General features: G+C 51.8%; 3 protein-coding genes across 5 annotated transcripts; 2 read left to right on the forward strand and 1 right to left on the reverse strand.

The window, feature by feature from the left end:
• Positions 1-695: 695 nt before the first annotated feature.
• Positions 696-4,517, reverse strand: PSME2 (proteasome activator subunit 2). The gene is made up of 11 exons (XM_008158466.3): positions 4,138-4,517; positions 3,794-3,826; positions 3,320-3,382; positions 3,015-3,101; positions 2,887-2,917; positions 2,704-2,801; positions 1,758-1,826; positions 1,535-1,602; positions 1,296-1,350; positions 913-999; positions 696-820 (listed from the first exon to the last, which is right to left on the reverse strand). The coding sequence occupies exons 1-11, from the start codon at positions 4,183-4,185 to the stop codon at positions 740-742; spliced, it is 720 nt and encodes a 239-aa protein (XP_008156688.2). The 5' UTR covers positions 4,186-4,517; the 3' UTR covers positions 696-739.
• Positions 4,518-4,688: 171 nt separating this feature from the next.
• Positions 4,689-17,394, forward strand: RNF31 (ring finger protein 31). 3 transcript variants are annotated; one of them, XM_054716468.1, is made up of 22 exons: positions 4,689-4,751; positions 5,029-5,393; positions 5,481-5,627; positions 5,788-5,943; positions 6,169-6,237; positions 6,329-6,404; positions 6,644-6,815; positions 7,309-7,696; positions 7,871-8,161; positions 8,427-8,675; positions 8,792-8,977; positions 9,087-9,293; positions 12,294-12,467; positions 12,551-12,649; positions 12,738-12,827; positions 14,740-14,854; positions 14,970-15,088; positions 15,358-15,471; positions 15,588-15,645; positions 16,589-16,685; positions 16,972-17,140; positions 17,266-17,394. In XM_054716468.1, the coding sequence occupies exons 2-22, from the start codon at positions 5,202-5,204 to the stop codon at positions 17,317-17,319; spliced, it is 3,222 nt and encodes a 1,073-aa protein (XP_054572443.1). In that variant the 5' UTR covers positions 4,689-4,751; positions 5,029-5,201; the 3' UTR covers positions 17,320-17,394. The 3 variants fall into 3 exon arrangements, with proteins under 3 accessions (XP_054572443.1, XP_054572444.1, XP_054572445.1); XM_054716469.1 differs by having other exon boundaries at positions 7,874-8,161; XM_054716470.1 differs by having other exon boundaries at positions 7,901-8,161.
• A 274-nt stretch (positions 17,395-17,668) lies between these two features.
• On the forward strand, positions 17,669-22,979 carry IRF9 (interferon regulatory factor 9). The gene is made up of 9 exons (XM_008158461.3): positions 17,669-18,063; positions 19,029-19,209; positions 19,506-19,689; positions 19,939-20,069; positions 20,159-20,249; positions 20,346-20,417; positions 21,041-21,382; positions 22,307-22,422; positions 22,555-22,979. Exons 2-9 carry the CDS (start codon positions 19,030-19,032, stop codon positions 22,681-22,683), a joined length of 1,245 nt encoding a protein of 414 aa, XP_008156683.2. The 5' UTR covers positions 17,669-18,063; position 19,029; the 3' UTR covers positions 22,684-22,979.
• The last annotated feature ends 2,918 nt before the right edge of the window (positions 22,980-25,897 follow it).

Raw genomic sequence — 25,897 nt, forward strand, 5'->3', positions numbered from 1 at the left:
GCTCCTACTATCGAATGAGTGGGTTTGTACTCTAGACCGGCTCTTGCATTTAATGAGCCAACTACAGGTTATCTGGCCTTTGGTTTCCTTGATGTAATATCTGCAGAAACAAAGACAGCAATTGGCTGAAGGAGGGTAAAAAAAACCACAAAAAACTATACAGACCTATCCTTCCCATAATGTCCTGTGCTGTAATTTGCTTTAGCATAATGTCTTGAGAGGTTTTTTTTTTCCCTCCCAGCCTTTGAGGAGTTCAACCATTAACCTGTAATTCTTCCAGTGAAACTTCATTCTTTCTCCAGGCTTGCTCTGAGCTGATGAAGCGATAAAAGGCTTTTCCTTTCTTCATTCCCTGACCTCAGCCAAAGAGCTTTCCTCTTGTCTGTCCAAACCTTGATTCTTCCTATAAGGGCTCTGCCCAAATGCCACCTCTTCCAAGAAGCACTCATGAAACTCCCAGATGGAAATAATCTTGTGCAAATCCCAAATACAAGTTATCTTCATGGCCTTCGTGGCAAGTAACAGTTCCCACCCTGTTCTTTAGGATGACTTCTTAAGAACAGAATGGGCATGTAATTCATCCTAAGTCTTCCTGGAACCCCCTACCTTTCCCACCACCACATTCACATTCCGTGTCTGGACAAAGGTGGCACTCGGTAAATGCTTTCTGAATGAATGACACACACCAGAGGTAATCCACACAAAGTATTGGTAATTTATTTCCCTTTTAGCCCTGGGGTCAGTACATAGATGGCTTCTCTTCACCCTTTGGGTTGACAATTTTCTCCAGGTTGCTGCTAATGATATGATAAAGCTCAGCCTGAAAGAAGGCCAGAAGTACAGCAGTCAGGTTCTTGGCTCTCCCTCTGCACCCCCTCATCCAAATCCCTTGGGGGCTTACTCCATACTCACATAGAAGGCCCTTAGGTCCAGCACCATGGCCCTGAGCTCCCTATAGGCTGCCTCATCTCGCTCGTGCACCAAGGCCCGGTAATCCATCTGGGATGTGGAAGGCAAAGCTGAGTCAGGAGGTTGAGACATAGTCTGGTTTCCTCATACAGGGAATAGGTAACTTGAGGATGAGCCCTTAGCACAAGAAACGGGATTCCCACAGTGCCAAACAAAAAAAGGGGTCAATATTGTTGAAACCCAAATCAGTTTCCTAGGCAATGCTTTTACCTTAATATTCCCCATATTGGGAAGGTCACAAACAAGACAAAGAGGACTTCTGTCTCCCTTTCCTCACCCTCCCAGCTGCCAGCCTCAGCTGAAAGGCTAGCAGACAATACACTCACTACATGGGTCTCCTTAGAGGCCTTGGCCACAGCATCCCCACGTTCTGAGAAGTACCTGCCAGAAGCAAGGGGAGTAACCATAAGAATGGGCATTCCGAGAGATATATTCCCTCAGACCCTCCCTCCCCAAAGCCCCCCATCATCCTAATGGGACTGCCTAGCTTTGGGAGTCCCAAAAATGTCCCCATAGCCGCTCCCCTACTCCCCATGCCCCATGGTGGCCTTCTTGCTGCCCTCACTTGGAAATGGTTGTCTGGAAGGCCTCTACTTTGGTCTTGACTGCATTCACCCTCTCCAGCACCTTCTCCTGTGGTGACAAAAGAGATGGGAGGCAAAGAAAACACTTCATCTCCTCCCGTCTTCACTCATCATCTTCCTCCTCCTCCCAGTTATGTCTAGCTCCTATCCCTTACTCTCCAAGTCTCTCCCAGGTCTTAATGTCTTCATACACCCTTTTCTTACCTGGATTGCTACTCCAAAGTCATTTCCATCCTCAATCTTGGGGATCAGGTGCTGGATCCACGTGATCACCTACATGAAGAGGTATCATGTCGGAATCATTCAACAAACTTACTGGGTTCTTCCTATTTCTGCTATTTCAAAATAATGGCTATATTTAATTGAGCATTTATTATGTGCCAAGCACTGTGTTATGTATTATACATCTCATTTAATCTTTCAAGTTATATATTCTTTTTTTAAAAAACTGCTTTATTTATTTATTTATTTATTTATTTATTTATTTTCAATCCTCACCCAAGGATATTTTTCCATTGGTATTTAGAGAGAGTGGAAGAGAGAGGGAAAGACAGAGAGAAATATCGATGTGAGAGAAACACATCGATTGGTTGCCTCCTAAACACACAGTGACCAGGGCTCAGGCCAGGGAGAAGCCTGCAACTGAGGTACGGGCCCTTGACCAGAATCGAACCCAGGACCCTTTGGTCCGCAGTCTGATGCTCTATTCACTGAGCCAAACTGTCGAGGGCTCAAGTTATATATTCTTATTATACCCACTTAACAGATGAAAAAATGGAACCATAGAACATCTAAATGACTTACTTAAGATAACCAGCTAGGTAAGTGACAGAGTCATGATTTGAATCCAGGCAGTTTTCCTCTAGGGCCCAAACTCTTAAATCAACTCACTATATTATAGCATCTGCACTATCCACCTGGTATAGCAGTGAGTTCTGAGGTTATGGAGGTGAATATAGCACGGTCTTTGATTTCAGGGATACCACTGTGATATGAGAGGTCTAGCAGAACAAAAGGTATCTAAACCCATGTCACAGAAGGAAGTTTCCTATTTCAGGAATAGGTTCCTGAAGGAAGGACTTGCATTTCTGAAGGACACCAGGGCCTGGCCTGGCTTGTCTTCTCTATTTCTCTCAGTTCCCAGGCTTACCAGAATACATTTTTCTTTGAGAGTCCAGACTTCTGGCTTAATCAGGGCAAGCAGGGCCAGGAGCTTCTCATTCCCAGGGAGAAAGCCGCACTTAGGGACTGTGAAAAAGAAGGGATTTAGGCCCCTTTTTATCCGGCAGTATTGTGCCATTTCCCTTTCCCTAGCTACCCGTTCTTCTCTTACCTTCTTTCTTCTCCTGCTTATCTGTTTCCATCTAAAGTAGAAAGGGTGAAAGTAGCTTCAGAAAAGTCATGGAGATTAGAGAGCCATCATCTGCACATAGTCTAAACCCTACACCCTGAGTGCCTCACCTCATCATCTTTGGGTGGAGGGTCTGGAATAGGGATGTCCAGTGAGGCTCGGAGAGAGGTCAGGTCAGCCACATTGAGGGAGTCCTCCTGCACAAAGCTTACTGTCAGGGGCTGCCCGACCTTCCCTCCACACATCCCACCTGCCCTCTCCCTCCCAACCTAGGCTCAGGCCTCACACCATCCTAAAGTTCCCAGTCCACCACTCACAACTGTTCTCTACATGCTGAGCCCAGGTTTTAGTTAGAGAGGGTGGGTGGAGAGGACAGAGGTCATGGGATGGAGCCAAAGGGGTCCATACTACTCACTTGCAAGAGCTGACTCAGGTGTATGATCTTCTGTGGCAAGAATCTGTAGAGGAATTCCTCAGCCTGTGGATTATATTGCAAGGGTAGGGAATCACAGAAAACACTCAATGAGATGTCTGAGAAGTGGGACTGAATCCAAGACCTACAAATGAGGAAACTGAAGTCCTGAAAAGTGAAGGGACTTGCCCAACTGGGAAGTGGCAGATCCAAGGTTAGGGCTGTGGTATTCCTGCTTCAGGGCCACAGCATCTCCCTCCACACCAAAAGAGGAGAGAGAAGTGGCAGAAATGGGGACAATATTAAAAGATACCAAATTAGAGGTAGAGATCAATTAGGAGCTTATCTTGGGTGAAGGCTTGATAAGGGAAGTAGGGCCCAGGTCTAGGGTGGGTTTGGGGGTCACTCTGAGAGGTTGTGATCCTTAAGCATCGACCTAAGATTCTGGGTCAAATAGCTTGAATCCAGAAGACTTACCTCCTGGAAAAGATTTTGCCTGAAGACATCCACCTGCATAGAGAGCAGTACCCGAATGTTGGTTAAGGGTCTCAATTATCAACAGTAAGATCCCATCCCCAACTAAATGCCCTCCAACGTGGCTCTGGCCTTTCCCACCACAAGCCAGATTTCCTTGGAAGTCCTTGCTCAGTGCAGAGACAGGCCAGAGGGCAGGAATCTGGGAATCCCCGGGCAGAAGTGAAAGCACTAAAGAGAGAGGTTGGGGTGGTTCTCCGGCACGGCCTTGGTCCCCTGGAACACCCAGCTTCGCCTCTATCCAGGAGGGCTCCCCGGCCCCCTCCTAGCTTCCCGGTCCACATTACCTGTTTGCGGGCTTCCCCGCTCAGGCGCACCCCACAAGGCTTGGCCATGCTGCTCCAGTAGCTAAATCTCGGGTCTCCGGGCTCGACTCCTGGGCTTTCGCTTTCACTCCCCACGTCCAGGCCCGCCCCCCTTAACCCCACCCCCTTCCCTTATTCCCCCCTCCCCCTGGCAGGCCGCCAACCGTAGGGAGCCCCTGAGCCATACTCAGCCAGTTGAGACTAGGAGAGGCGGTGCTGACTCGGTTACGAGGCCAGGGGAGGTCCGAGGGAGGAGCTAGGGCGAGCGGAACCGCGAACACCGAACCGGGGCGGTCCCTCCCGAGAAGGGGCGGGGCTTACAGGAAGTCAGTGTTGGAATGACAGGTGGGAGGCGGGTGTTCAGAGGTGGGGCTGCCCCTAGAAGGCGCGACTGTGAGAAGAGACCGGACAGGCATCAGAGCTTTGGAAGAAGTAGGAGGGAGGGCCTGGACCTGGGGCACGCTAGCAGGCTATGAAGGGGAGCAGGCGTGGGGCTCCCTGCCTTCAGCACCGACTGGAGGAGACTCGCTGGAGCCCGGCCCAGGCGCAGAGAGGGACTTCCCCCGTGGAGACCGGAGCCAGGCCTGCTGGTCCGGGTAGGGAGGAAGGCTTGGAGGGAAATGAGGTACCCCCGCTCCTTCGGCTGTCCGGAAAGGGGCGGGCCAGCCTGGAGGAAGGCGGGGAATAACGCCGGCGCGGGGTTAGAAGTAGAGACGCCCTAGGGGAGGAGCCAGAGACCATTTACCCTCCTCATTGGCTAGGAGCAAGTCTCCCGTGTTGGCCACGCCCCATCGTTTCATGACCCCGCCCTCTCCTAACCTTAACCACCGCCTCTTCCTCTGAAACTGGTGACAGTCCCGCCCTCTATTCTAGTGCTTCCTGTTCCCGACTACTCCTGGCTGGGGGCCGGGGGCCCTAGAGTGACCGTGGCCTGAGTGACCCGGGAAGGCTGCGCGGACATCAGGCCGGAGGGGCGGCGCTCGGGCCACGCGCAGCCCGTGCGGGTCCAGGCGGGCCGCGGGGCTGGGACCGACTGCCGTCTCGGGATGCCGGGCGAGGAGGAGGAGCGGGCCTTCCTGGCTGCCCGCGAGGAGCTGGCTAGCGCCTTAAGGAAGGATTCCGGGCAGGCGTTTTCCGTGGAGCAGCTCTGGCCGCTCCTGGTCACCTCTCTGCCGCCCTCCGCCCGCTACCAGCAGCTGGACGCCGCACGCCTGATCCGCTGCAATGCTCACGGAGAGGTGAGGCCGGGCACCGCCGGGGAGGGGGACAGAGAATCTGAGCCCGAGCTAGACGCTCACAGCTCTCTGCTCTGTGACTGCTCTCAGCCCCAAACCTACCTCAGCACCCTTTCCACGGCCCTGAACATCCTAGAGAAATATGGCCGCAACCTCCTCAGCCCCCAGAGACCACGGTACTGGCGCGGGGTCAAGTTTAATAACCCGGTCTTTCGAAGTACGGTGGATGCTGTGCAGGTGAAGCCCCTGGAGTCCCTTATAGGAGAAGGGAATTTGGCTTGGGTTCCGGGGGCGGGGGGGGGGGGTGGCTAGAAAGGGCCTGAGCAGAATGGGAAGGGGTGCACCCCTGTTGGGAAGAGGGCCTGCTGGGTGTTGACTGATGGTGAATGTGTGGCAGGGGGGCCGGGATGTTCTGCGATTGTATGGCTACACAAAGGAGCAGCCGGATGGGTTGAGCTTCCCTGAGGGGCAAGAAGATCCAGATGAGCACCAAGTTGCCACCGTCACACTGGAAGTGCTGTTACTTCGGACTGAGCTCAGTCTGCTGTTACAGGTGAGGTGTCTCTGGTCCTGAGGGTTTAAGCACCAGGGCTGGGAGGATCTGCCTGACTCCAAAGCCAGCCTAGGGATTCCCAAGCTACTAAGCCCTGGGCATAGTCCCCTCAGCAATGTGGGAGCTCCCCTTACGGTTCTTGGTGTGAATGTTGGGGGACCAGGTCTCAGAGGGAGGGCCTTGTTCTAGGGCTGTAGGTGGGAACTCTTCTTTTCTTGTGTACAGAATACCCATCCAAGACAGCACGCACTGGAGCAGCTGCTGAACGACCAGGCTGAAGATGATGCAAGGAAGGCAGGAATGGGGCTCTGGGGCCTGGTGAACCAAGTGGACAGGGGTTGGGGACTCTCCAAACCCTTGCCCACTCCCTGCCCTTTTTCCTCAGATGCTACAGCTCTCAGAGTTTGCCCCCCTACTGAGAGAGATTGCTCCTGGCCCCCTCATCACACCCTCTGCCCCAGGTATTATTGGTCCTATCTTGGGAGGGGCAGGGGTAGTAGACCGTATTGATGGAAATTTGGAGCCCTTTTCTGTCTACCTTCTTGGTTATCTTTCTTTTTTTAAAAAGAGATTAAAATGGTTTCCTTAAGTCCAGATATGTTGAAAAGTAGTCTGTGACTGGTCCCCCCTCCAAAGCACATTCAGATGTAACCTGGCCTTTTTCAGAAAGATGTTCTATTCTTTCTCTCCTGTTTTCCAGGCTCCAATCCTGGTCCTTGCTTCCTCTGTGGTTCTGCCCCAGGCACACTGCACTGCTCAGCCTGTAAACAGGCCTTGTGCCCAGCTTGTGATCGCCTGTTCCATGGGCACCCATCCCGTGCCCATCACCTCCGCCAGACCTGGGCCCCTCACGCTGCCCACTTGACCCCTAGGTGAGAGGCCTTCTCTTCTGAGAGGGAGTGAAATTGAGAGAACTTACAATTATTTGAGGATTTCCTACGTACCATATTCTGTGCTAAAGACTGTTTTATAGAGGGCAAGTAGCTAGTAATTGCCCTCCGGGAGATCACAGACATACATATTAAGCAAGTGGCAGTCACAACAAGATAGATTATCGTGGTGTGCAAATAAGTAATAGGAGGGTGCAACCCAGTCTGAAGATCAGCTCAATCAGCTGACAGTATTTTAAGCACCTAGAATGGGTCATGCCCTATGTTAGGGATCTCTATCAGCAAGATGTAAACTTTAAGCTGTCATTTAAATGTTTAATAGGCTCTGGGTATGGGAGTGTTCCAGATCGAACAAAATGTGCAAAGGCGAGAGCCATGTATCATCATGCAGGGAATAAGGGATGCCCAGGGTGGGGGACCCAAGCACCAGGGGACCCCCCTCCTCAGCAGGCCGTGTCTGCTTTTTCCATTGCAGCTTACCTGCCTCAGTTCCACCACTGCCCCAGCTAACCTCCTTGCTGGCCCTCGGAGACAACACTCTTTCGTCCCCTGATCCTGCAAGTGCCCGTCTGTCCTGGCACTGTGCCACCTGTTCCATGCTAAATAAACCTTGGGCAGTGCTCTGTGAGGCCTGTGATCGGCCCAGAGGCTGTAAGGGGTTGGGGCTGGAGATCGAAGGTCCCCAAGGAGCTGGAGGCCTAGAACCTGAACTTGCACGGGGTCACTGGGCCTGCCAGAGCTGCACCTTTGAGAATGAGGCGGCGGCTGTGCTGTGTGCCATGTGTGAGCGACCTCGGCTGGCTCAGCCTCCGAGCTTGGTGGTGGAGTCTCAGGATGGTGGCATTTGCCTGCAGCCCCTTCAGGTAACCTGTTCCTGGCTTTCCAAGCTCTTCATTTGCACCTGTTACCATAAGCCATTCTCTACCCCTTCATCCCCGGTTTTCCATCAGTTTCCCCTTGTCTTCCAACCCGCTCCCTACATTTCCATCTTGAGCCTCAGCCAACTTTCAATGGGATAATTCTTTCTGCCTTCCCAGCAGAGAGACACTTTGCTCTCCTCTGCCCAGACTGCAACCTGGTACTGTACTCACTGTACCTTCTGCAATTCGGGCCCTGGCTGGGTGTGTGCTATGTGTCACCGGACCAGCAGCCCCATCCCAGCAAAGCATGCCTCCCAGCCCAATGCCAGCTCTTTGGAAGAGCAACTCCCCAATCCAGAGCCTCTACGCCGCCTCAGTGCCCCTCTGCCCAGTTCCTGTGGGGACCCTGAGAAGCAGCGCCAAGACAAGATGCGGGAGGAAGGTCGTCAGCTGGTGATCAAGATCCGGGTGAGGATTTGGGCCTGGGATGAGGTGGGGCTGAGCTGGTGGGGGAAGGAGAGGCTGCAGTCATATAATATGAATTCTTATAAATCTGGTGATTGTTAGCCACAGCTACTTGTTATTGAACACTTCCCAGATGACAGGTGTCATGCTTAGCTCCGCTCACATGATCATAGTCTGAGCTCAACCACTGTCCGCGCTTTGGTGCTGTCTGAGGGTGGATGGAGGGCACCTTCCTGATGACCCTCTGTCTGGGTGGACTGTGCCTCAGGAAGGAGAAGCCGCAGGCGCCTGTCCAGAGGAGGTCTTCTCAGCTCTGCAGTACTCTGGCACCGAGGTGCCCTTGCAGTGGCTGCGCTCAGAGCTGCCCTACGTGCTGGAGATGGTGGCTGAACTGGCTGGACAACAGGACCCTGGGCTAGGTGCCTTTTCCTGTCAGGAGGCCCAGAAAGCCTGGCTGGATCGTCATGGCAACCTTGATGAAGCTGTGGAAGAGTGTGTGAGAGTCCGGCGCAGGAAGGTACCAGCCGTGCTGGAAGTGGGATAGGGTTGAAGGTTGTGGGTCAGAGCCTCTCATATTCTCTCCTTTGCTTGCTTTTTCCCTCTTTATTCCTCCTCTCCACTCCCAACTCTCAGGTGCAGGAGCTCCGATCCCTGGGCTTTGGGCCTGAGGAGGGGTCTCTTCAAGCATTGTTCCAACACGGGGGTGATGTGACTCGGGCCCTGACTGAGCTACAGCGTCAACGCTTAGAGCCCTTCCATCAGCGCCTCTGGGACAGTGGCCCGGAGCCCACCCCTTCATGGGACAGTTCAGATAAGCAGGTGCTGGGAGGAGGTGAAGAGACACATGGAGGGGGAGAGGGAAGGCTGGAGGGTAGGAGCCTTGGGTCTGACAGCCACTTCTTCCCTCTCCACCTGAATCATATTGCAGAGCCTGGTCAGACGACTTTTGGCAGTCTACACACTCCCCAGCTGGGGCCGGGCAGAGCTGGCGCTGGCGCTGCTGCAGGAGACACCCAGGAACTATGAATTAGGGGATGTGGTAGAAGCTGTGAGGCAGAGCCAAGATCGGGCCTTTCTGCGTCGCTTGCTTGCCCAAGAATGTGCTGTGTGTGGTTGGACCCTGCCCCGCAACCGGGTAAGCCTGTCACACTGAACCTGGCCTCAGAATGACTCTTATTCCCTTTAGACCCCCCACTCTGCTCCAGCCTGTCTCTGATCGTCTTTTGCTCTGCAGTTGCCCATGAGCCCCTGAAAGCTTCTGGGAAGGGGAGGGCAAAAATAGGCTGCCTCTCCAACCCCCATTTTTTAATGTTCTATTATGGAAAATTTCAAACATACAATGGTAGAGAAAATTGTATCACAGATTTTCTTCTCCACTCTCCACCATATATTCATCACTAGGCTTCAGCAATTATAAATGTATGGCCAATATTTATTTCATCTCCACACACAGAGGATTATTTTGAAGCAAATCTCAGGCATCATATGGTTCATCTTCTAATACTTCAGTATGTATCTCTAAAATATAAAATGCTTTGAAAACATAGCCACAAATACCATGTCACATCCAAAAAGTTAACAGTAATTCTTTGATATCATCATCAAATATCCATTTTGGCCCTGGCCTGTTTTTCTCAGTGGTTAGCACATCGGCCTACAAACCTAGGGGTCACAGGTTTGATTCCCAGTCAGGTCAAGGGCACATACCAGTCAAAGGCACAGACCTTGTACCTTGTACCTCAGTTACAGGTTCCCTACTGGAGGCATTTGTGGGAGACAACCAATCAGTGTGTCCCTCACGTTGATGTTTCTCTCTCTCCCTCTCTCTCTCGCCCTCTCTTTCTCTTTCCCCCTCTCTCTCTTCTTTTCTTTCCCTCTATCTTCTCCCTCTCCCTCTGTCCCTCCGTCTTTTCTCCCTTCCACTGTCTCTAGAAATCAATGGAAAAAATATCCTTGGGTGAGGATTAAAAAAACAATTATATATATATAAATATATATATATATATATATATATATAAAAGGCTAACATGCTAAGTGTCCATCCGGTAATGACGTCATGTAGCAATGCCCGGCTTCTCCCTAGGGACGGCTTCCTCTTCCTAGCGATGACTAGCCTCCTTGCAGTTTCTTCAGCCCAGGAACATGACCTGCTTTAAGCCAGGTGGAAACATTTCTCACTGTAACCAAATGTCTGTGAAGCATTTTCCCATGCCTCATCTCATTTGATTCTCACAGAAGTCCTGGAGTAGGCAGATAGGAGATTCGGTGGAATCCTATTTTATTTTCATTAACCGGAAAATGGAGATTACAAAGTTTAGAAACTTGGCCGGACTGGAAAGTAAGAAATGGTGGACCTTGAAAATGACTTTAGGTTGTCTCACTGTGCAGAATATAGTCAAACACTGATGCAGTTAAATATTTTACCCTTTGTTCTCCCTACGTGATCTACAATAATAATCTGCTTTGTGTTGATATTTACTGCTGTGTTGCTGACAATTACCTGAAAGAGAAGTTGGGGTGCTTCACTGGACTGGAAAAAGTTTAGCTAAATCAGAAAGCATGTCTAATTAAGCAAATTTATTCTATATCTATAAAAGGCTAAGTTGACTTGCACATGCGTAATACATATAACGCTCTCACTGGCGCCAATTGCACACGTGTGTTTTGATCTGTCATTGTTGATCGTGAATTTGTTTGACACTTCTATTATAGAGAAAGGGCGAATAGTGATATTAAAATATTTCTTCTAATTAATTTCCTTTCAATGTGCACAAATCCGTGCACCAGGCCACTAGTAATAAAATAAATTAACAGGAGTAACTTAAAAAAAAAATCCATTTTGTAGAAAAAGGCCCCTTCTCGTCTCTGAGCCTCCACTTATTTTAGGTGAAAACTGGCAGTTCTTTAGCTAAATACAGTCCAATTTAGTTAGGCTCACTCGGTATATTTTTTGTTTTGATTTTACTCTATTTTAAAATAATAGTGTATATATAAAATAATTATAGATTCACAGGAAGTTATAAACATAGTACAGAGTTCTCTGTGCTCTTCACTCACCCCCATGATGACTTCTGGTATAATTATAGTACAAGATGAAGTCCAAGAAATAGACATGTATACATTGTTAGCTAGACTGCAGACCTAGTTAGTTTTTTCCATGGATGTATGTGAGGATGTGGTTCTATGCTATTTTAACCCATGTAGAGATTCATGTAACCACCACCACCACCACAATTCAAGGTACAGGCTGTTCCATCACCACAAAGAAACTCCCTCATGCTGCCCTTTAGTAGTTGTATATATACAACTTCTTCCCTTTCTCCTGTCACCTGGCAATCACTAGTCTGTTCTCCATCTCAGTCATTTTGTCATTTCAAGATTATTTGTGTGTTAGCTTTTTTTAAAATGTTTTTGTTAATTATCACCCGAGGATATTTTTCCCATCGAATTTTTAGGGAGAATGGAAGGGACGGGGAGAGACAGAGAGAAACATCGACGTGAGAGAGAGAGACATCTATTGGTTGCCTCCTGCAGCACCCTGACCCAGGGCTGGGGACCAAGCCTGCAACTGAGGTAAATGCCCTTAACTGGAATCAAAACTGGGGCCTTTCAGTCCGTGGGCCGACACTCTATCCACTGAGACAAACCAGCTAGGGCTAGGGCTTTTTAATGTTTTTATTGACTTAGAGATAAAGGAAGGGAGAGGGAGAGAGAAATAGAAACATCAATGAGAGAGAAACATCGATCGACTGCCTTCTGCATGCCCACACTGGGAATTAGACTCCAAACCCGGGCATATGCCCTGACCTGGAATTGAACCAGCAACCTCTTTGTGCATGGGACGATGCTCAACCAACTTGAGTCACACTGGCTGGGCATATGTGTCAGCTTTTAATTGATGTGACTGCCTTTAGAAGACGTTGGTTAATTTACCTTAGGTTTACCATTGTCTGTTTTCCTCCACCTGACAGTCTTCAGACATTTAGGTTGCCTGCCTGGCACTTGTTGGCATATGAGGTTGCTACCCCTGCCCAGTTGTTAACTAGTGGTTTCTCAGTGAACACCTGGCTACTTCCCCTTCCCCAGGCTGGCAGCTGTGGCTTCTGACCCCTTTCTCTCCCCGCTCACCCTCTAGATGCAGGCTCTGACTTCTTGTGAATGCACCATCTGTCCTGACTGCTTCCGTCAGCACTTCACCATCGCCTTGAAGGAGAAGCACATCACCGACATGGTGTGCCCTGCCTGTGGCCGCCCGGACCTTTCCGATGACACACAGTTGCTCAGCTACTTCTCTACTCTTGACATCCAGGTACTGCAGATTCTGGGACTCGGGGTGCCCTGGGCTCTGAATAGGAACCCTGCCCACCCACCACTTCTGCACTCTGTCCCCAGCTTCGAGAGAGCCTGGAGCCGGATGCCTATGCCCTGTTCCATAAGAAGCTGACGGAGGCTGTGCTCATGCGGGACCCCAAGTTCCTGTGGTGTGCCCAGGCAAGTGGCCTGCCCAGCCGAGCTGACTGGAGGGTCAGGGGTGGTGCCAAGCCAGGCCTCGGATAGCTTTATGCTCTTGCACCCACAGTGCTCCTTTGGCTTCATATACGAGCGTGAGCAGCTGGAGGCAACGTGTCCCCAGTGTCGCCAGACCTTCTGTGTACGCTGTAAGCGCCAGGTGAGGCACATCCATCCTTCCAGAAATACTTGCTGAACTGCTGGAGGTACTCTGTTAGACTCGGGGGATCCTGGAGAACAGAACAGACATGAGCTCTGGGCTCAGAGTGCTTACAGACTAGGAGGGAGGAAGGGTGAGAGAAGGAAGGATGAGGGAGATAGAAGAAGCAGCCTGAGGGGGGAAGAAGGATGAAAGGGGAGGAAAGATGAAGGAGGGAGGAGGGGTGAAAGGTAAGGTAAAGGAGGAAGGGTGGCAGTGAGGGAGGGAAGGAAAGAAAATGAAGGAGGGAGCCGAAACCGGATGGCTCAGTGGATAGAGCGTCGGCCTGCGGACTGAGAGGTCCCAGGTTCGATTCCGGTCAGGGGCATGTACCTTGGTTGTGGGCACGTCCCCAGTGGGGGGTGCGCAGAAGGCAGCTGATCGATGTTTCTCTCTCATCGATGTTTCTAACTCTCTGTCCCTCTCCCTTCCTCTCTGTAAAAAATCAATAAAACATTTAAAAAAAAAAATGAAGGAGGGAGAAAGAGCATAATTATACAAGGGCATAAGTTCTCTGAAGAAAACAAACAGGAATCTGAGATTAGGAATAATGGAATGGACCTACTTAGGATAGAGAGGTTAAGTCTACTCTAAAATGGTGTAATTTAAGCTCAGGCCTGAAAATTAAGAGGAATTCAACTATGCAAAGATTATTTGAGACAAAAAGAACAACACATGGGAAGGCCAAAGTCAGAAGAAAGTGTGTGCTTGGAGCCTCAAGAGCAGGGGTGAGAGTGGCAGGCAGTCGGAGAGGAGCTAGCTGCCAGGTCAGGAGAGGCCTGGGGCCAAGTGAGGAAGGAATTTGCTTTTCATCCTAAGGCCAAGCAAGGGGTGATACGAGTTCACTTACCTTTTAAAAACTAATATTTGATACCAAAAAATTGCATCGATATTATGAGACACAATAAAATAAGCCCCTGAGCTCTGACTGCATAGCTCGGTTGGTTGATTGGAGTGTTATCCTGATACGCCAAGGTTGTGGGTTCGATCCCTGGTCAGGGCACATGCAAGAGTCAGCCAATGAGTGCATAACTAAGTAGAACAACAAATCAGTGTTTCTCTCTTCCTTCCTCTCTCTCTAAAATCAATTAATAAATAATTTAAAACAAAACAAAAAACCTTGAGATCCTACCATCAAACCTCAAAACTAGGACACTCCTAATTCTGTTGAAGCTGCCTGACTTACACTGTCTTTTTTTTTTCTTTTTTCTTTTTGAAGAGTTTAGAGACGGTCTTTAGAATATTTTATTGATTTCTCTTTTTTTAGTGTATTTTTATTGATTTCAGAGAGGGAGAGAGAGAGAGAAACATCAATGATGAGAGAGAGAAAAAAATCATTGATAGGCTGCCTCCTGCTTGCCCCTCACTGGGGATCAAGCCCGCAACCCAGGCATGTGCCCTTAACCTGAATTGAACCCGGGACCCTTCAGTTCACAAGCTAAGGCTCTATCCACTGAGCCAAACCAGCTAGGGCTGCCTGACTTAGACTTTCAAAGGCATTTTGACTACAAGGTTGAAGATGAACCATAGGGAAGTCTTGAGTGGAGGCAGAGAAACTGGTAACCGAGGCAAGTAATTGAGGCAAGACCGGACCTGGCCCAGAGGAAGATGGTCACAGTAGGGATGAAGAGAAAGGCCAGGGTTGTGAATAGACATGGTTACAATGTTAGCTCGGCTTGGGTGTTGGAAACAAGACTTGCTGGTGAATCTGGTGGTAGGAGGACATGAAAGCACCAAGGCTGGCCCCTCAGTTTGGGATTAGAGCAAATGGTGAATGGCAGTGCCATAAACGAAGCCCGGACACGATATGAGTAGAAGGGCCAGCAAGAAGGGCCTAGGAGCTCCCAAGTGACTCTTGGTTTCCTTCTCGCAGTGGGAGGAGCAGCACCGGGGCCGGAGCTGTGAGGATTTCCAGAACTGGAAACGCAACAATGACCCGGAATACCAGGCCCAGGGCCTGGCGATGTACCTTCAGGAAAATGGCATTGGTAAGGCTGCCCCACTAGCCCTATGTGCCCAGTAACCTATCGTTGCCAGTGGCTCTTTTCCTGAAAGCCTTGAGGATCAGTGGCAGCCCTAGCCCTGACCTGCTGTCCCTTGCAGACTGCCCCAAGTGCAAGTTCTCGTATGCACTGGCCCGAGGAGGCTGCATGCACTTTCACTGCACCCAGTGCCGCCATCAGTTCTGCAGTGGATGCTACAATACCTTTTACGCCAAGAATGTGAGCCTAGAGAATGGGGATGGAAGGGATAAAAGGGTAGGGGGCTGCCAATGGGTATGAGGGGTAGAGGCCACTGAGGAGCAGCCCAGGGGAAGAGAAGAGGAGGCTGGTGGGTGTAAATTACCTCTCTCTGTCCCCTTTCCCCTCTGCTTGCTCCAGACCCTCCAGTGTCTCCATCTACCCCCACCCCTACACCCCTTCTGCAGGGGTTCCTGAGAGGCCAGGACCCCAGTCTCCAACTTCCCCTCTCCTATCTGGGTTTCCACCAGAAATGTCCAGACCCTAACTGCAGAGTGAAAAAGTCCCTGCACGGACACCATCCCCGAGACTGCCTCTTCTACCTGCGGGACTGGAGTGCTCTCCGGCTCCAGAAGCTGCTACAGGTGAGGGGTGGCCAACCGGGCAGGGTTTGCAGGTTGCCCAGGAGAGGGGGCAGGGCCTAGGATCCAGTGGGCTGGCATCAAGGATAACCTAACACCCTCCATCTGTTCCTTCTCAGGACAATAAGGTCATGTTCAACACAGAGCCCCCAGCGGGGGCCCGGGCAGTCCCCGGAGGTGAGTGTCGGGACAAGCCTTGCAGAAGGGGAGAGGGTGGCTGGGCGCACACTGGGCAGTGCGTAAAGGGGAAGCTTCAGCTTCTGAGCTGAAGACTCATCCTGTGCTGACTTTGTGCCCATTGGCGAGTTAACCTCCCTGAGCCTTGATTCTTCCTCTGTAAAACGGGGTGATATTCACTTTCCAGCTCGGCTATTTTACATGAGGCCACATTAAAGCACCTTGATACTAACTTTCTTCTCCCATTCCCAAAGGTTAATGATTCATTAGTTCAATGGGTACTTACTGAGACTTGCTGGTTACACTGTCTTAGGTTCCATGAGGGCATCAGAAAGATGTTACATGTGGCCGAAACCAGTTTGGCTCAGTGGATAGAGCGTCGGCCTGCGGACTGAAAGGTCCCAGGTTCGATTCCGGTCAAGGGCATGTACCTTGGTTGCGGGCACATCCCCAGTGGGGGTTGTGCAGGAGGCAGCTGATCGATGTCTCTATCTCATTGATGTTTCTAACTCTCTATCCCTCTCTCTTCCTCTCTGTAAAAAATCAATAAAATATATTTAAAAAAAAAAAAAAGAAAGATGTTACATGTGGTTCTAATATACCCTACTTCTTACCATCTACACAGAGGAAGACCTTCACAGAATAAGTTAACTATGCAAGAGCTAAATCACAAAAGAACTGTCTCAGGGAGTGTGTGATTATAGGCTAAAAGGCAGCTTGGATAAAAGCAGGGCAACAAGGTCCCTGCTTCTGTATCAGAGCTGGTCTGCCGTGATGGCATCTCTAAGTACCCCTCCCCCCACCACCGCTGTTTGAGCAGGGGCTTCTGTCCCCCCAGCCCCTCCCTGAAGGCTGCCTCCCTTGCTTCCATCCAAGTTCTCCTAAGGCTTGGTTGTCAGTGGCCTTTTCCCAACAAAGGATCTTTTTCTGCCCTTACCCATAGGTGGCTGCCGAGTGATGGAGCAGAAGGAGGTTCCTAATGGGCTCCGGGACGAAGCTTGTGGCAAGGAGACGCCAGCTGGCTATGCGGGCCTCTGCCAGTAAGTGCCAGGCTGGGAGCATGATGTTGGGGAGCACTGAGGGTGTGCCCAGGCAATGAAGTGGGTCTCTGGGAGCAATAGGTCCTGCAAGGAGTAAGAGGGAGGGGCTCTCTGGACAAGGGCCTGGATGGGTAGCAGCAAGCAATGTGCTCAGGTTGGCATGCATACACAGGTGAAGGTTGTCAGTCTTATTCATCCAAGTATGCCAGTGTCCCATAAGGTGCTGGGCACACACAGTTAACATTAGCCAAACAAGAACAAATATTCCACCCTCTAATCTCCTCAGGGCACACTACAAAGAGTATCTTGTAAGCCTCATCAATGCCCACTCACTGGACCCAGCCACGCTGTATGAGGTGGAGGAGCTGGAGACAGCTGTCGAGCGCTACCTGCATGTGCGCCCACAGCCACTGGCTGGGGAGGATGCCCCTGCCTACCACGCCCGCTTGTTACAGGTGAAGCTTCCCCCACAGCCTCACCTCTGACCCTATGCTCTGAAAGTCCCCTGTCCAGTCTGTGTCCGCTCCAGGCCTCCGTGATTATCATCATCATCATCATCATCTTCTGTCTCTCTCTGCAGAAGCTGATGGAAGAGATACCCTTGGGACAGAGTATACCCCGCAGGAGGAAGTAGCTGAGGGCGGGGGTCCTGATGAGGGTCCCACGCCCTCAGGAACAGCTCCAGCACCAATAAAGAGGCATCTCCTTGCCCAGGCTTCTTGGTGGTCCTTCTTCCTGACCCCACTACCTGGGGGCACCAGGGAAAAAGGGGGGTGAACAGAGCTTTGCTGAAAGGGCCCCTACAGCCCACCGCTTGATCTTCCCTGGACCCAGGACCAGAAAGGAATTGATACCACGGCTGACAAAGGGAGGTCCTCCCTGTCCAGCCACTTGGCCTGGGCTGATTGCCTCCATCCCTGCTTCTCTTCCTTTCATTAAATTCAGCTGATACTTGAGATCACCTAATAGGTACTAAGCAGGCACCGTCAGGGAACATAGATGCTTAGGTGGTGCAGAGCTATCTAGACGCCCTGGGGACAGACGCCCTGGGGACAGACCAGCACACCGCGACCTCCCTGGGGAAGCGGCAGTGTCACAGAAATGGACAGAAGCAAGGAGTAGCTGAGGGAGGAAGGAGAATGAGCCTGCGCTCTGATGGCTCTTCCTGCATCCGAGATCTTTAGACGCTGCTCCCCCTGGTGGCCACTCATTGCCCTGCAACTCAGGCCACGTGATTTCAGGGAAACGGACCTCCCAGGAGGAGAACTGAAACTTAGGGAGGGGACTGTAGAAACAGGGCGGAGTTACCAGGAAGCTTCCTAGCCTGGAGCTGAGCTGAGGTCAGTTGAGCCCTGGGACAGCCTGCACAGCCGCTCAGGTAAGATCAACCAAGAATTGGTGGTAGCCTGGGTATATAGCTGGAAGGCCCAGCCACATTAGAGGAGGATGGGGTCCCCCTCTGCTAGACTGAGGGGTAGACTAAAGGCCTGTGAGCCAGGAAGCAGGAGGTTGGCCTGAGTGAGAGACTGACCTGATCAGGGTCTGTGTCCCAAGCTCTACAGGCGAAGGCCCAGAGGACCTGCTGCTGGGTTCAGGGAAGGAGGCTGTTGGTCCAGGGCGCTTGGCTCCGTTTGTTTTCTTGCCTCTGGCCCTGCCTACTTGTGCTCTGGCTCCGCCCCCTGCCCCCTGCTCCCTGCCCCACCAGGCAAGCAATGGGGTGGGGTGGGGTCATAGTACAGGTGAGGATGGTGGGTGAAGAGAGTTGGTGAGGTATCTCTGAAGCAGATACTGCCTCTGCAAAGGTTTAGGGATCTAGAATGAGCCTCTCACCAGGAACAGAACACCAAGGAAATTCTCTCTTCCAAACAGTAGATTCCCGAAAAGTGCTTTTTAAAAAATGTATTGGTTTTAGAGAAAGAGGAAAGGAGAGAAACATCGGTTTGTTGTTCAACTTGTTTGTGCATTCATTGGTTGATTGATTGTGTTCTGACAAGGACTGAACCTGCAACTTTCGTGTATAATGACTAGGCTCTAACCAACCGAGCTACCCAGCCAGGGCAGATTCCTGAAAAGTCTTAAAATTAAGACCAGTACCTAAGGTTTCCTTCCAGAGTCACAGCTTGGGGTGTTAAAAAAAAAAAAAAAGGCATAATTTTTGGTAATTGCCAGTAATGGCAGAAACAAAACTATTTGACCTCAGAGTATTTTGAGCTAGAGAAAAAGATGGATGGGCTCTTTGGGGGCCCTTGCCAGAATACAACCCAAATGGCCAAGACTTCAGCCTATGTTTCCTCCCAAACGGTTGGTTGATTCTACTGATGCTGCCGCTGCTCTTATTCCCAGGATGGCATCAGGCCGGGCACGCTGCACCCGAAAGCTCCGGAACTGGGTGGTGGAGCAAGTGGAGAGCGGACAGTTCCCAGGGGTGTGCTGGGAAGATGAAGCTAAGACCATGTTCCGGATTCCCTGGAAGCATGCTGGCAAGCAGGACTTCCGGGAGGACCAGGATGCTGCCTTCTTCAAGGTGAATGGGCCTCCAAGTGAGGGATGGAGTGGACACTGATGCCCAAGGGCTGTGCCTGCCTGAGTGTCAGATAGAGGGGAGAGTAGAGGATTGAACCAGCTACGTGACTGTCAGAGCCCAGTGCAAGATGAAAATGCAAAAATTACTAAGGAATTCCAAGTGGCAACAACGGAGCATAAACCGGCACAGGCCTTCCTGTGCAGCTGCTCAGGCCGCACATCCATGACGCTGGCCCTGGTGGCGTGTTAGCTGCGGTCTGTAACATGCTGCCTCTTTGCACTTTGTCTGTTTCCTAGGCCTGGGCAATATTTAAGGGAAAGTACAAGGAGGGAGACACAGAAGGCCCCGCTATCTGGAAGACTCGTCTGCGCTGTGCTCTCAACAAGAGCCCTGAATTTGAGGAGGTTCCTGAGAATAGCCATAGGGATGGGGCTGAGCCCTACAAGGTGTATCGGCTGCTGCCACCGGGAACCCTCCCTGGTGAGTGTCCCCTAGAACAAGCAGCGTAGGGCGGAAGGATGGAGATGAGCTCCTGGGAGCGTGGTGGGACTCCCTCCAGGCCCCTCAGTCCCAGTTCTACCTTGTCCCTATCCTCAGAGAGCTGCCACTCTGGTAACCTGGTTCCCCTGCCCAGTCTTGCCCATCCTTTCACTGCCTCCTAGCTCTCCCCTACCCTCTGTCCCCACTTAAGGCTCTGACCTCTCTCTCCCCCTCAACAACATTTCACAGCTTCATCAGCACCACAGAAATCACCCTCAAAGAGACACCACAGCTCGGTGTCCCCTGAGAGGGAGGAGGATGAGGGCACCGCAAAGAACTGTATACTCAGTCCTGCCTTGCTTCAGGACCCCCTCAAAAACGTAAGAGCTGGGGGAGGGAACTGGGTGGGCCTGAGGGCAGGACAACACCTGGGGGGAACGGGGGCCAACCGTAGATGCCATGTTTGCAGGAGAAGGTGGAGGCCAATGGAGCAGCAGGCCATTCAGACTCTGGGTGCAGCAGCAGCAGCAGCAACAGCAACAGTCCTGAGCCTCAGGAAGGTACCACCTCCGTGCCTCTCCTCCTCCCCCATGCCACACCCTCTGGCCCTGGGACTCCAGTCCCACTCTGAAATGAGTGCCTCTTCTCCCTTCCAGGTGCAGGCACAAATGAGGCCCCTTTCCAAGGAGATCTGGTGTCTCTGGAGCTTCTGCCCCCTCCAGACTCAGGTACTTAGCACGTCTAACTATCCCTGCTCACTGTCGCCACAGGTCACCTTCCTGTGGCTATACGTGCATTATCTAATGTCAGGCTTGCAGCGACTTGGCCTCACCTTACCCAGACAGAGGCACTGGCTTCTAGGCAGTGTACCTGGCCAGCTACAGACTCCAAAACAGCTTGCTTCTCAGAAATACCCCCTATCCCTGGAAATCCACTTTTTGAGACATTGATTTCTGTAGAAAGACCAAATCTCTGGGACTTTCTTGTAAACTGTAAGACCCTGAGCATTAAGCCTTGAGGCCCCAGTGGGAATCTGATTATTTGGCTACTCTCCCACGTGACAGGAAGGTCTGACAGGAGGCCCCTTGCTGGTGAGGCTAAGGGCCATGAGGATGAGGAGTGACGGTGCCTTCTCTAAACCCAGAAGGTGTACCTGCTGTTCCCACTGCACAGCCTGCCTTGCCCTCCCCAGCCCTGGCCTGGTTTCCTGTCTGGGCCTCACGTTCCTCAGCAGCAAAACGAGGACATTGGGTTTGCAGGAGCCCCTCTGATTCCCCAGAGCCTCTGCTGACCAGGTGGATGCGCCCTTGGGGAGAGGCACTTGGTGCAGCAGGTCGCTCTCTGTCCACAGACTACTCCCTGATGCTCACCTTCATCTACAATGGGCACGTGGTGGGTGAGGCCCAGGTGCAGAGCCTGGACTGCCGCCTCGTGGCTGAGCCCTCCAGCTCCCAGTGCAGCATGGAGCAAGTGGTATTTCCCAAGCCCGGCCCGCAAGGACCCACCCAACGCCTGCTGAGCCAGCTCGAGAGAGGTGTCCTGGTGGCTAGCAACTCCAGAGGCCTCTTTGTTCAGCGCCTTTGCCCCATCCGCATCTCCTACAGCGCGCCCCTGTTCCCACCTGGTCCAGGCCCACATATGCTGCCCAGCAACAAGTGTGTGGAGCTCTTCAAAACCGCCCACTTCTGCAGAGGTGAGGTTGCTGCAGCCCAGCTCCTGACCTCCCCCCATGAGTCCTCCCCCTTGCACTTCCTCCAGCAGATCCACCATCACAGTCCACGGGTGGCCCCCTGCACTTGCTGGGTGCACATCCTGTGAGGCCCCGTGCTCAGCCGGGGCAGCTGCCTGGCAGCCTTCCTTCCGTCGTCCATGCTGCGGGAGAAGAGGCTCGGGCGGAGCCCAGCACAAGAGCATCACAGCTCAGAGAGCACCGTCACATGACGCACACAGTAATTGTGGGAAGGTGCGCCGTGCGGCCCTCTCCTACACACACACACCGGCACACACGCCCACACGTTCAGGAGAGCTGACACGTGTCACTACCACACTCCAGGCATCCCCTCAAATTGCCTGGTTTCCTCTCTGGGCCTCATGTTCCTCAGCAGCAAACACCTGGTCCTACCACACTCCAGGCATCCCTTCAAATTGCCCCTTTCCCATCCACACTTGGAATTCCATTTCCTGCCTCCATTCAACTCTAAATCTGGCCTTGGAAGTGGGGCCAGGAGCACAGGGACACAGAGCATGAGTGTTTCCTGGGCCATGGGTGCCCTGGCACAGGCAAGCTAGTATGAGCAGACAACCAAGGTGTGTGAGCAGCCAGGGCTGCTGCTGAGAGGACCCTAAGCTCGGCAGCGAACGTGTCAGGTTGTGCAGAGTCAGCTACCGCTAAGTACTTCCTACTGGAGGAAGGAGTACTTTTTCCTATCTGCACATGGGTGACTGCCACTTAGTTCCTAGCATTTCTCCTGTAGCTCCTGTTCTGGCCTCATCTCCAAGTGGCCCCATTGCCACCTCTCTTTCTCCATTATGGATTCCTCCCTGTTCCCTCCCTCCCTGCCTATGGTCCTCTCCATTCTCTTTTTATTCTTCCAACTCTTGGCCTTCTCTCTTTCAGACTTGGAGAGGTACTTCCGGGGTCTGGGCCCCCCACCCAAGTTCCAGGTGACACTGAATTTCTTGGAGGAGGACCCTGACCCCAGCCACACCCCACAGAGTCTTATCTCAGTTCAGGTGAGTCCAGGGCAGGGTGAGAATAGCTGCCTGTGTAGGTGAGGAGGTCCAGGAGAAGGGCCCTGGGGTGGGCAGGGGTAGTGGCCGCTCTGCTGTGTTCATGATGCCCTCTTCCCACCTCTTCTGGCACAGATGGAGCAGGCCTTTGCTCGGCATTTACTGGCAGAGTGTCCAGAGGACCAGACAGCCGCTCTGACCCTGGTGCAGAGCCTGGAAAACCTACCTTCCTCCCCTCTGCTCTGTTCTTCCTATTTTCTCTGAAAGAGACTCATTCTCCACACTGTGGACCTGCCTCCCTCGGTGAGAATTTTAGTGGTTGTCTGTGATGGTTCCGTCCTTCAGCTACTCATGGTGCCTGGCTGGTTTTTAGCCGTTTTTTGTTTGTTTGTTTTAATTTTTGAGATATACCCTCTTTTATCTCTGAGGAACTGAACTGGGAAAGTCTAAATGGTGTGAATTCAGGGAGACCATTTCCTCTTCCCCCAACCCTAAAGCCAAGCACTTTATATTTTCTTTTTAAATCTTCACTAAGGATTTAAAATAAAGTTTTATTGAAAAAGGAATCCGGATCTGATTTGTTTGGAGGATAAGGTCGCAGGGGTCACGGAGATGACCGAGATGTAACTTGCGAGGAGGGCACTTGGGTTTTCTTCCCGCCGACATCCCTGGGCCCCTTTCCTCCCCCCCACCCACAGGTTGTCAGGGGAGCAGTCTGAGCACTGCGGGTTTGCAGCCTGGCTCTGTACCTTCTACCCAGGATTAGGGTCAGGGTCAGCCCCCCAAAGGGACACTGAGTTTACAGCCACTATAGCCACCAGCTTTACACGAGAAGATCCTGGGCTCCATAGTTCTTCACTAGAGCCGTCTGATTTGGGCCTTACAACAGGCCTAGAGTTGGACTCTAGACTGGAGGTCTGAATGAACAGGAGAACTTGAAGACCTGACACTATGGCCTGAGGCCTTGGGGCCTGCTGGGAGGGGAAATCAGAGGGAGGAGTTGCTGAACCTTCTGTGCGTAGGGCAGACCAGGCCCTGGTGCCTCTTCTCCCAGCACATGATGCACTGTCACCCCACTACTGAAGGTACTCCCAAACTGGCTTCCTCACTCCACCTGAGTCCACAAAAGGCAGTCTGGCCAAGACTGCTGTGTCACCAACACTGTTCACAGATTTGAGGGGTCCAAATAAGCTGACAATCCTTTCCCTCACCCCATGTTTATTTGCCATCAAACTGGACATTTTTTTCTTCACAAGATCACTTGTCATCCTTCTTCCCTGTGTATAATCAATTCCAGCAGAATAGTTCAGACCTAAATCACCACTTCCTGATGGCCATGGCCTCCAGCTTCCCCCTTCCAGCACACGACACTAGATTAGAGAAGGGGCCAGCAGACCAGATTCCTTCCTGTCATGTCACTCATAAGCCTTCAGGGCTCATGTAGCGCCTATGTCAGTGGTCGGCAAACTGCGGCTCTTGAGCCACATGCGGCTCGCGAGCTGCGGTTTGCTGCTCTGTTGACTAATGAGTTTGCCGACCACTGCCTTAGGAAAAAACACTTAAAAAACATTTTAATAATGTACTAATGTCTTTAACCTGAAGTCAAAACTTCTGGGTAAGGGTAATGCCTTACGCAGTGGTCGGCAAACTCATTAGTCAACAGAGCGGCAAACCGCGGCTTGCGAGCCGCATGTGGCTCAAGAGCCGCAGTTTGCCGACCACTGGCCTATGTGATCAAATCTAGAACCTTGAGGATCTTGCTGGCTCACTGGACAAACGTGAGTGCTGCTTTTGAGTTTTTCTACCTCCTCAGGCCTTCCTTCTCTTCAGTCTTTTCCATCCTCCTCCAGGCATTGAAGAAATCAGGTACTGAGTGCACAGGTGCACAAGCCCTGTTGTGCCCTCAATTTGCTGAATTCCCTCCTGGACCTTTGTACCTGCTACCTCCTTGATTTCCATTTTCTCTCGTACCCCACATCCAACCCATCAGCGAGCCCTGACGTGATTCCTTCAAAAGCTGCCCAACTGCTGCTCTTTGCTTTCACCACCAACCCTTGGGAACAAGTCACCGTTATCTCATACACTTCTTCCGGTTCCTTCCACATCTTCTTTCCTGCTTTTACTCTTGTCCACCCTCAGCCTGTTCTCAACACAAAAGTCTGGTTATGTTACTCCTCTGTTCAAAACCCTCCATCGGCTCTCAACTCGGGTTAAAAGCCCAAACCCTTACCATGGCCTCCACAGTCCTTGTGATGTGGCCGCTCTCCTCTCTAACCTCACCCCTCGCCATTCTCCGCCTCAGTCACTTTGCTCCAGGTTCCCTGGACCCTCCAAACACACTTCTGCCCCTGGACCTTTACACTTGCTGGTTCTTTTGTCTAAAATACTCTTCCTTCAGGTAGGCACATGACTTGCCTCCTCTCTTCCCTGAGCACCCACCTAAATAGCACTCTATATTCTCATATGCTGTCTCATTTTTCTTCATAGTACTGACCACTTCACATATTTCTATATGTCAGCTTGCCTAGCTTCTCTCCTTCCTTGCTCTTTGAGAACAGGGACTTGTTCTGTTCGTTGCTATATTCCCAGTGCCTAAAGGAGCACCTGGCACATTGTAGGTGTGCCCAGCCGGCATGGCTCAGAGGTTGAGCATCAACCTATGAACCAGGAGGAAGTCATGATTCGATTTTCAGTCAGGGCACATGCCTGGGTTGTGTGCTCAGTCCCCAGTGGGGTCATGCAGGAGGCAACCAATCAATGATGCTCTCTCATCATTGATGTTTCTATCTCTCTCCCTCTCCCTTCCTCTTTGGTCAATAAAAATATCCTATCTAATAAAGAGGGAATATGCTAATTGAGCCTCACACCTGCGCAAAGATGGCGGCAATCACAGCCAATAAGGGATATGCTAATTGCCCTGCTCTCAAAGATGGTGGTGCCCACAGCCAATAAGGAGGGAATATACTAATTGACTGCCCCGCCCTCAAAGATGGTGGCGCCCACAGCCAATAAGGAGAGAATATGCTAATTGACTGCCACTCCCTCAAAGATGGTGGTGCCCACAGCCACAAGATGGTGGCGCCCAGTCCCCTCAGCCCCCGCTGGAGCAGCAGGTGCACAGCAAGGGGGCGTGCCTGCCTCTGGAGTTCCCCAGTCTCCTTAGACCCCCAGCCACCCAGGGCCAGCCCAAGGCACAGGCAAGCCTCAGATGTCAGCTGCCCAGCTGCCCAGGACCAGCCCGAGGAGCATGCAAGCCTCGGATGGCAGCTGCCCAGCTGCCCAGGGCCGCCCGAGCCTCAGGTAACCAGGACTGGCCGAGGCTTGCGCTGCCAGCAGTGGTAGCAGCAGAGGTGTGATGGGGCATCATCTCCCACCTCTGAGGGCTCCCAGACTGGGAGAGGGGACAGGGGGGCAGGCCAGGCTGAGGGACCACCCCCCCCCCCCCCAGTGCATGAATTTTCATGCACCAGGCCTCTAG

The sequence above is a fragment of the Eptesicus fuscus genome, chromosome 5 (genome assembly GCF_027574615.1).
Source record: "Eptesicus fuscus isolate TK198812 chromosome 5, DD_ASM_mEF_20220401, whole genome shotgun sequence".
In the NCBI taxonomy this organism is placed as follows: domain Eukaryota; kingdom Metazoa; phylum Chordata; class Mammalia; order Chiroptera; family Vespertilionidae; genus Eptesicus; species Eptesicus fuscus.